This window comes from Diabrotica virgifera, chromosome 7 (genome assembly GCF_917563875.1).
Source record: "Diabrotica virgifera virgifera chromosome 7, PGI_DIABVI_V3a".
Taxonomy (NCBI): Eukaryota; Metazoa; Arthropoda; class Insecta; order Coleoptera; family Chrysomelidae; genus Diabrotica; species Diabrotica virgifera.
This window is the reverse complement of record NC_065449.1, coordinates 174,258,441-174,269,634: the sequence shown is the minus strand read 5'-3', so window position 1 is coordinate 174,269,634 and position 11,194 is coordinate 174,258,441. Positions and strand designations below refer to the sequence as shown.

General features: G+C 30.5%; 1 protein-coding gene across 1 annotated transcript in view; it reads right to left on the bottom strand.

Annotated features, from left to right (window-relative positions):
* Positions 1-1,188: 1,188 nt before the first annotated feature.
* LOC114335133 (microfibril-associated glycoprotein 4-like) overlaps positions 1,189-11,194 on the bottom strand; it is a 57,491-nt gene continuing 47,485 nt past the window's right edge. Inside the window, exon 6 of the mRNA XM_028285303.2 lies at positions 1,189-3,528. Within this exon, the coding sequence (XP_028141104.2) occupies positions 3,359-3,528 (170 nt within the window). The 3' untranslated portion in view covers positions 1,189-3,358. The remainder of the gene's footprint in view (positions 3,529-11,194) is intronic.

The following is an 11,194-nucleotide window of genomic DNA, read 5'->3' as shown; positions in this document are numbered from 1 at the left end:
CAGAGCAAATCTTTGACGACCAATCACAGCAGAGATCCTTGCAGTTTATAGTGTATTCTGTGCATTAGGTGTTCAGAGAGAAAAATTCGACCATATATAACGCTCAACTTTCTAATGCGCAGGCGTTCTCCCACTGGGTAATGGTAGGGGAGCCCAAGCGGGGATTTTTGCAGTTACTCGAGCGCGTCAGATTATCATATGGGGAGAAACCTGGTACCCTGCAGATGTACCTCTACCATATATTGGCTCTTAACACAGGGGAGTTCGTTAAGGGGGCCCGAAAATAAAAATATATCCTTAAAATAACTCGAAATTGTCAGATTAAGATAAGGTAAGTTAAGTACATGCAAAAGAGTGTATATTTCAAAAATCTGACGATTTGAGCCGGGCGTAAGGAAATGGGCGAGTCCCAAAGTTTCACAAGAAAAAAGCGAATATTTCGCGAAGCGAATGACTGATCGAAAAACTAAAAAATATGTGCTCAATATTTTTTAAAAATCTATCGAATGATACCAAAAATGACTTCCCACGGAGAGGGGTGGGGGGCAAATTTATTATTTCAAATACGAATCCTGCGATATTTCGCGAAATGAACATCAGATCGAAAAACTGTAAAATACACTTATTCAATATTTTTAAAAAATCTATCGAATGATACCAAACACGACCCCCACGGAGGTGGGGTGGGGGGTTACTTTAAAATCTTAAATAGGAGCCCTTATTTTTTATTATAGATTTGGATTCCTTACGTAAAAATAAGTAACTTTTATTCGAAACATTTTTTCGAATTATGGATAGATGGCGTTATAATCGGAAAAAACGATTGTTGGAAATGGAAAATTGAATTAAAAAATGGCAAGCGCCCACTAAAATGGAAAACTTTACTAAACTTTTTATGGTCTTAGGACCTACTCTTCACAACCCAATAGGTCCCCATAACGCTCGAGTGACTGCACATTTAGCATACTTTGCTCCCCTACCATAAGTTCAGGACGTGCTCCATGAATAGACGATGCAAATCAACACAATATAAATAGGAGAGTTCTAGCACGCACGTAGTTGACTGGCCGTTAGGGAGTTATGGCCAAACTTTTAAAACTGTAGAGCGCGAGTCCGCGCGCGTTCTTTGGAAGGTTAATAAAATTCTTGTTTCATAAATAACGATTAAGGAAAATAAAATATAACAAACATACATAAAAACTATATTAAAATATTTATATTTATTTAAAATATATATAGAGGCACAAATTTAATATTGCATATCGACGCTTGAAAGGTAAAATGTACGCCACGGTATAATACGCCACTTTTTGTAAAATAGACTTTATATACCATTAGATTCAGTGAATTTTTCTACGTATGTATAAAGGGTATTTATGCTGTTTGAACTATATACTTTTTTGGCCTAATAAACATTTTATTTTTGGGATGGTTTTGAAGGCAGCTATGTTTTATGCGCCAAATTTTTATACAAAAATATGTTATCAGCCGTATAATACACCCACCACGTTTGATTCTAGTAAATAACTCAATTTTACTTTCAGGTATTGGAGCCTTAAAACCGTGTTAGTTATTTCATATGGCAGAATATTTTTGCATAGTGGTGCTTAACAGTTTTGTTTACATCAGTTACGGGTACAGGTGACGTATTGTAAATTTTATCTGTTTAAAATAATATCAAGCGTGCTACATTATCCACTTCGAAGACGGTCTTTCCAAAGATAGAAACTATTTCCAAACAAAATTTCAAACATAACATCAACACAGAAGTAAAAACATGGTTTATTAATATTTTGCGAAAAACACTTATAAATATATAAATTAGTTATGTCTGTTAAGTAAATAACATTTTTTTTTAATTCTGACTTTACCTACAGAAACTCGATTTTATGGTAGGTATATATACATGTACATTGTGAGCCAAAATGTTCGCGGCAAATGAGAAATGTTATATTATAAATCTCTTAGAAATATTTCTTCCCGATAAAAGTTGGTGCTTAAGTGAATTGCAGTTTTGGCAATAAAACATTTAATTTTTATACACATAGTATTCTCATAATAAACTCATAGTTTAAAATCTCGAAAGATTTACAACACAAAAATTAGAGAGTCATAATAGTATATTATGCAACGAGCATTTAATGATGGTCATTATGAAGCGAGTATGGGGGATACGAAACGAGCCGACTAGCGGCGAGTTTTGTATAGAGTACGAGTTTCATAATGATAATTAAATGCAAGATGTAGACACGATTTTTTCTATGATCATTCACAACAAAAAACATATTGAAATTTATTAATTTTGTAACGCAAACAAATTAAGTAATTTGTCAGTTTGTTTACATATTGAGAACTGTCAAAGCCATCAAAGTATGTATTTGACTCGCCATTGGTCACTGCGCGAGTGCCACCTTCATCGCGAATACCATATCGCGATTCTGTTGGTTACAAATCTGTATCGTAATGAAAATCTGTATGATAATGAAGTTCATTATGATACAGGTAGTAAAATAGTAATTGATGTACCAGGTGCCCACTTATATTTTCCCCCACATTTACTGCCTATAACTTTTAAACGGCTCAAGATAGAAATATGCTGTTTTCGCTGAAATTTTTTATTTTAGTAAAAGTTTTGTTTTGTATTGTAAAAATATTATAATGAATATTCAAATCTACCTAGAGGTAATAGTGTATATTATGTCCTTTCAGAGACTGACGAAGAAGATTGAGTTCAACTTTAATATTGCTGATGTGTTTTTTATCGTTTTTGTCATGAACCTCACTTATTTTTTTCGTAGAAATAAAGTATTTTACAGTAACTTAAACTATTTCTTTTTGTTTTTTTTTGTATGTAAATTATCTATATAATATCTAATAATGATTCAATAAATAATATAATAAAATAATATTAGAATTTAGAACCGAGAATGACCTATATTCTAGTAATTTTCCCAAAAGACACTTCTAATAGCCACTCATAAGATAAATATATTATAAAACATTTCACCTTCTCATAAAATTACTCATATTTGGTAAATTAGCCGTTTTCAGTTACCTGGTTATATAACGCATTAGGTTTATAATAAATTTCTCCTGGTTGAATTCAAGAATCACTTTGTATAATGCGCCATTAAATTTAAAACTAGATAATATTTATTTTAGAAATTTATACCATGAAAGCATTCTACTATAAAACATTTATATTCCTAAGATTTGTCAAGATAGTAAGCTTACAACAAAAGTTATAATTTTTTTTTATAAAATTTAAATTTTTAAACGGTTCTCCTGTAAAATTCATAATTGACGTATTAGCAGTTTTACCTTTCAAGCGTCGATATATTCTTTTACTACTAACTGCTTATTCACCAACTGGCCTGATCATCATTCTGGAACCAGCCAAATTATCGTGTGCGTTTTTCAGAGGATGCCAATCAAGACCATGTGCTTTGTATGCATCAGGAAGAACGACTGTCATATATTTTCCATTAAGGTTGCTCTCAAAACAAGCCTGATACCACCAAGCACCCTCTACAACATACAAAAATTAAATATATAAGATCATGAATGGAAACTCAAAACATACTACATTTTCATTTCACACTATTCCTCTTTTTATATTTTCTTTAGCAGTTTGATCCACCTCATCCTATTTATTTAGGCATTTAATTTGGACAAATTGTTTTCAGAATAATCGAGAATATATTAAGTAATAAAGCGGTGGTGATAGTAGTAATGTTACAAAAGAAGGACGAGAAGAGATAGGGATGGTTTCTCTGGAAATATCCGGACCATATAATAGCCAAAACTACCCAAACGAAAAAATATTGACCGGTGGTCGAAAAAAAAAGACAAATGCTCTACTATAACAGATACGCCTGAAAAAGGCCGTCAATAACAAAAAAGTGCTTAACCCTCGTAAGGCGGTGCAATTGCACCCCAGACGTCGTTTTTCTCACCTATCTTTTTTAATAATTTATTTTGATTTTTGTCCATTTTTTTGTTCGAATTAAATTCAATTCTAAACGCATTCATTCCACCCATTACACCTTTTAAAACTCTTAGCGTTTAAGTGCTTCTTTGAAAAAATGACTGTAGGGTACCAATGATGAAAATTTCATATCCTGAATTGGACGTTTCTGATGACATGTTCCACCTGGAGCTAAGAGAGCTTAAGGGACAAGGTCGGTGTTACTTATGTCAGAGAAAAAAGAACGAAAGTCCCGGCTTAACTGTATTGTGTGTAAAAAATTTCATGTGTTTTTCTTGTAAAGATAATAATTTTTTTAAAGAAGAAATGAGTACTTTTTTGTAAAATTATGTTTCATAGGATAACAAACAAGTCCTAATTATGTTTTAAATCAATTTTCCCGACGTTTACATTAAAAAAAATGGATATAGAGATGGGGTGCAAATGCACCCTGCACCGTTGTTTACTTAATACGGGGCATTCACGCTCTGATTTGTAGTACCACTAGTGGTACGACAAGAGAGAGAGAGAGTGATACTACTTTGTGGTCCCTCTAGTCGTAATAAAACACCATTCACCACCCAACATTTTATCTTTCTAGCCGCCAAAAAAGGTCTTACCTTTCAGCCATCTGTTTTCACGGTGGTTGTACACTAAAAAATGTATCCAGTAAAGTCTATGCAAAATATAATTCGGAGGATTTGGGTACATAAGTTGAGGTTTCATAATTATTAAGCATGCCATAAGTTTCGTTTCTCTATCATTTGTCTAGGGCTGATATGAACTAATAGTGTGGGCTGATTATCGGAGAATAGGCCATTTTGAGAAAAGTTATTTACCAGCAATTTTATTGCTGGAATCGAATTATAAGATCCTATATATTAATAATATAGGTATGCAAAGTCCTCAGATAGCGTGCTACTTTTTTTATAAACGAAATGGCGCCCGAAAATCGTGTTTTTTTCAATTATTGCTCTATAACTCCGAAGATTTTAATATTACAACAAAAACACTCAAATAAAAATTGACCGTAATTAAATTCTGCATAGAGACGTGTTTTTCCAAATCTGATCGGATGAAAATTTTCCTCGGAAAATGCGGGTTTTCTTAACAATATCTTTAATTTTCAAATACAGTTTTAGATAAGTAATTATTTACCAATACATAATTACATAATTTGGTGACTTAAAGGCCTTCTTGGTTTAGATCATAGTTCCAGAAGCTGATGAAAATTAAACGAATATTTTAGCAACAATTCAATTGTTAATTAATAATTTACGTTCGCAATGATAACCAAAATAATTATGATACACCGATCAAACTTTGAAATTTTATAAAGATGAGATGTCTATTTAACATTTTGTCGACAAAATATAATTTTTTTGTATTTTGCATAATCTTTAAATGTTAAAAAAATAGTTATAAACAAATTAACGTTTCTCAGAAAGTTTTTATTATATTGTAATTTTAAAAAATAGCTAAAATGCACATTTCAAATATCTTGAAAATGAATGCTTTTAAACTTTTTTTTTGCAACCATTTGCAAAAAAGTTATGAAACGGCAAAATTAACTGACGATTACTACGGTGTTTATAATTTTTTTTAATTATTTCAAAGCGTAGAAGTCATTTTAAAGTACAAGCTAATTATTTACAAAATAATATCGATTATCAGTTTAATGGTTATATTTTAATTAAAGATTATAAATATATTTTTTTGCAATTTACACGCGCGAAAGTAGAATAATACAGTACTGTAGCTAAAATTTTCACTCGGAGCGACGACCGGCCGCGCGAGACGTACACGTTTATAAATAATGTATGCTGCGTGTCAGTCGCTTCGAGTGAACATTTTAGCTCCGACTCTGTATCAGGCCTACTTTTACGCTAAAAATTACAAAGAAAGTATTTTTAATCTTTGATTAAAATATAACCATTGCACTAATTTTTGACATACATTGTGAGTAATTAGATTGTACCATAGACTCACTTTTAAGCTTTGAAACAATTAAAACAAATTATAAACATCGGAAAATTCGTATATTTATTTTGCTCTTTCATAACTTTTTTGCAAATGGTTGGAAATTTTTTTTAAAGCATTCATTTTCAAGACCTATGAAATACGCATTTTAAGTATTTTATAAAATTAGAATATAATAAACAATTTCTGAGAAATTTTTTTATAACAATTTTTTTAAACATTTAAAGATTATGCAAAAAAATGAAAAATTTATATTTTGTCGACAAAATATTAAATAGGCATCACACCTTTATAATCTTTCTAAGTTTGATCAATGTCTCATGATTATTTTGGTTGTTATTGCGACTGTAAATTGTTAATTAACAACTGAATTGTTGCTAAAATATTCGTTTTATTTTCACCAGCTTTTGAATTTATAATCTATACCAAGAAAGCTTTTATTTCACCAAGCTACCTATATAATTATTTATAAATAATTACTGGCCCAAAAAATTTATTGGAAAATTCGAGATTTTGTTGGGAAAACCCACATTTTTCGAGGAAAATTTTCATCGTAGAAAATCGGAAAAACATGCTTCTGTGTAGAATTAAATTGGGGTAAATTTTTATTTGAGTGTTTTTGGTGTAAAGTTAAAATCTTCGGAGTTACAGAGCAATAATTGAAAAAATACGATTTGCCGGCGCCATTTTGTTTATAAAAAAAGTAGCACACTATCTGCGGACTTTGCATACCTTTATTAATAATACATAGGATCTTATAATTCGATTCCAGCAATAAAATTGCTGGTAAATAACCTTTCTTTGTACTTTACTAATTAGACCAACGTATTATAACTATTTTTTTTTCAAAATTTAAAGATTATGCAAAAAAAAAGAAAAATTTATATTTTGTCGATAAAGTATTAAATAAGCATCTCATATTTATAATCTTTATAAGTTTGATCAACGTATCATGATTATTTTGGTTATTATTACGATCGTAAATTGTTAATTAACAATTGAATCGTTGCTAAAATATTCGTTTAATTTTCACCGGCTTCTGGAATTACAATCTATATCAAGAAATCTTTGATGTCACTAATTTATTTAATTATTGATTAAAATTACTTACCTAAAACTTTATTTGAAAATTCGAGTTTTTGTTAGGAAAACCCGCATTTTCCGAGGAAAATTTTCGTCGGAGCAAATCGTGAAAACATATCTCTAAGCAGAATTTAATTGCGGTGAATTTTTATTTGGGTGTTTTTGTTGTAAAGTTAAAATCATCGGAGTTATAGAGCATTAATTGAAAAAAATAAGATTTGTCGGCGCCATTTTGTTTATAAAAAAAGTAGCACACTATCTGCGGACTTTGCATACCTATATTATTAATATATAGGATCTTGTAATTCGATTAAAGCAATAAAATTGCTGGTAAATTACTTTTCCATGAATTTTGCTAATTAGCCCAAAGTATAATTAATTTTTACGTCTCTTGTAATTTTTACGACTTTTTAAGACGTAGGGTAGTTACATATATTCTATTTTAGTAAACTAAACTGGAGCTGGGATTTGCATTTAAAAATGAATAATAAATTTGCATAAGATGTCAAAAGAAAATAGTTGTAGATTAATAAGAAACTGGTCTTTATTTATAGAAAGGAAAATGATTGGTCCCAACAAAAAGTAGATAATATAATCGTGTTTTTAATAAGGGTAATTTTTGTGACAGTTTATTTTCTATTAAATATTTGCAAACTAGGAATGTTTGCGTAAAGAAACTTATAGACATCCCATACGTAATATACTGCGAGTAGGGCTTACAATTCCGGGATTCCGGGATCCCGAATACCGGAATCTCGGACGATTTTTTCCGGTATTCGATACCGGTATTTAAAATAAAAATACTGGTATTTCGGTATTAGCTTAATTTATAAAAAGTGAATTGATGCACAATAAACTTTTCTTCTAAAATATTTTTTGCTATTACAAGAAATTATTTTTGAAGATTAACAAACAATATCTTTGTAAAAAATATTTATTAAACACGTTTATTACACATACAAGTCAAGTATAGCGCTTTCTAAAAGCGTGAATGTCGTTAATTTAAGGCGAAGGGTTACATCAGTTTTACCACCAAATTATTAAATCTCCTCGATACAAATACATAAAATGAGTTATATAAAAATTCTTAAATATTTAAAATTAGACTACTTTATTTTATAAATAAGCCGTAAGATTTATTAATCAGAATTGTTTTTACATTTCCAGATCTATATTTCTTTTTTTTTATGTATTATGGTGTATAAATTAGGCTCACTTATTTTCTGAAATATTTATAATAATTGAAAATATATAGCGGTCTAAATCCATAGTAATATATTATTAAATATATGTCACAGTAAGTTATTCTTTGTATAGTCGATTCGTTAAACTCACACAACTGGCTAGTGATTTTAGTAGGTAATTTTTTTGTTTTTTACCAATTTTGCCAAAATTGGCAAAATTACTAACAATTTAGTAATTGTTAACTATTTAGTAATTATTAACTATTTAGTAATTATTTTTTGACAATTTTACCAAGTTGGTAAAATTACTTACTAAAATCACTAGCCAGTTGTGTCTAAGTTTAGCGAACCGACTATATTAATATATTTTAAAGTTAAATTAATTTACAAATAGCAAATTTTATAACTAAAAGTACTATCCTATTATATGCTAAATTCATCCCAGAATCAAATATATAGTTTTTCTATTTGCACATCTATTCTCCTCTCTGTGTAATATTATAAACAACATCTACTCATTTCAAAACAAAATTTAATAGGTTTCATAAATATTATTATTTAATGTCCGACTGGTCTATTATTTGACAAATAATGACATTATTTCCAAGTCTATTAAGTACGATATAACGCCCAAGGGCGTGTTATTGAAAAATAACGTCCTAGGGCCTATTAAATTTAAATAACGAGTAAAATACTGTCAAGTTGACAAATAAAACTCTAAGTAAAACTATGGTTACTACAATTACGTTACGACTATTTCTGGTAAATGTACTTATTTGAAAACTAATTAATTCAAAATTCATTCAAATATTTTGCGTATAAAGAATAATTTAGTCAGACATTAAACGTTGAAGGCACCACGGGTATTATAATAATAACGCTTTCGGTCAACGTATATACCTCGGGCCAAAGGCCCTCGGTCTATACACCATTGACCTCAAGCGTTATTATCCTTATAATGCCCTTGGTACCTTAATCACTATAATAGCAAGTCGATATAAGAACTGAGGATAGTATAAATATAACGTGTATATTTTTTATTTATAATGCCGGTTTTAAAACCGGGATCCCGGTATTTGAAATTTTAAATACCAAATACCGGTATTGAGATTTTGGCTCGGTATTGTAAGCCCTAACTGCGAGGCATAAGTTTGGGATATAGAAAATTTATGCTCATTTTCATAGTTGATTTTTTCGTGAACGGATTAACGGATCCCGCTAATTTTTTTTACTATTTTAGATATTTCTTTAGTATTGTTTCGCTATAACTTTTCCCATGCGTCACGATTCATTTTAAAACAAATTAAGTCAAAACGTAAAGTGAAACGTACGCCGATGTGTGTAGTATAATATACATAGTATACAGTATACAAAATGTATATACACACCGACGTTATGTTTTGCCTTATTTGTTTGAAAAAGAATCGTGACGCATGGGAAAAGTTATAGCGGACGAACAATATTATCACAGTTGTGCAAAGATTTACTCAAACTTCTTTTTTGTACTTATACTGGGTGGAGGAAAAGAAATGTTTTTCTTATGTTAAGTTTGAAACACCCTGTAGAGAGGACGAGGTACAATAATGCATCGGAATCGTATTATAGTCTTATGTTTGGTGAATTTTTTTTTGAATGTGCCTGATATCTTTAGAAACAAAGAAAATAGACGGTTTTGTATTTTAACTTGTGTTTTAACCGAAACTAAAGTTTGAGACACCCTTTAGGGAGGAAGAGGTAAAATGGTGGTTATGCATCGATACTATGTTGTAGTCTCATCTTTTGTGAATCATTTATTTTTTAAATTTTTATGATATCTTTAATAACAAAGAAACTAGACCGTTTTACTATTTAATATGTGTTTTAACTGACGACTGCGATACGTGAGGAGGTCACGCCTTATCATACCACTAAGACGACATTATTTCCTATATATAGTGCGAAAGAAAGAGTGTTCAAAGAAAAAGAATATGTGTAATGTAACTCTCGATATTTAAAGAGCCTCCAGGTAGACATCGAATCCGTATTACTTTCAGGGAAATTCCACCCCAAAACATCATAGAGCCTCTATTAAACAATCTCGTCTCTCTTAAGTTGTGCTGTGCATACCACTTACCTGATCGACAATCGTTTACGTTATGTGCCTGTCTGTTTTTAAAGTTTTGTTAACTGTTATTTGTTAGTGTTAATTTAGTTTTGTTTCAGTAAAAATACATGGTAAGGAGTAAAACCACCTATTTTCTTTGTTATTTTCTTTATCTTTAGAAAGCTAAAGATATCAGGGAGATTCAAAAAACAAAATGTTCACAAAACATAAGACTACAATACGATTCCGATCTATACCTTAGATTAATGAAAACACCATCTATACACATATTTGTACCTCGTTCTCTTTACCGGGTGTTTCAAACTTAACATAAGAAAATCATTACTTTTCTTCCACCCGGTATAAGTACAAAAAAGAATTTTAATTAAATTTTTGCACAACTGTGTAAATACTAAAGAAATATCTAAGATAATAAAAACAAAAATTAGCGAAATCCGTTAATCGGTTCACGAAAAAATAAACTATAAAAATGAGCATACATTTTCTATATCCTTAACTTATGACTCTCAGCGTAGTGGAAATTTTTAATCCAACATCCAGCCTCGGCATTCACGCTCCAACTTTCTTTGTAATACCGCTAGTTGTACCACTAGTGGTATTACTAGTAGTACTACAACCCATTCACGATCTGATTTTAGATCCAACATATCAGTTTCTTTCTCTTGTCGTACCACTAGTAATACTACAAATCAGATCATGAATGAGGCCCTAAGAATCTAAGCACCGCCTTACGAGGGTCAACAACAATGCAATAGTGATTCAGAAACTGACAATGAAATCTCTCTCCGCGATGAATCTCCACCTCCACGAGATAAGAAGGAGATAAGATAGATAACATGGTAAGGAAGATGATAATAATTCTACTTGTGTAGTTTG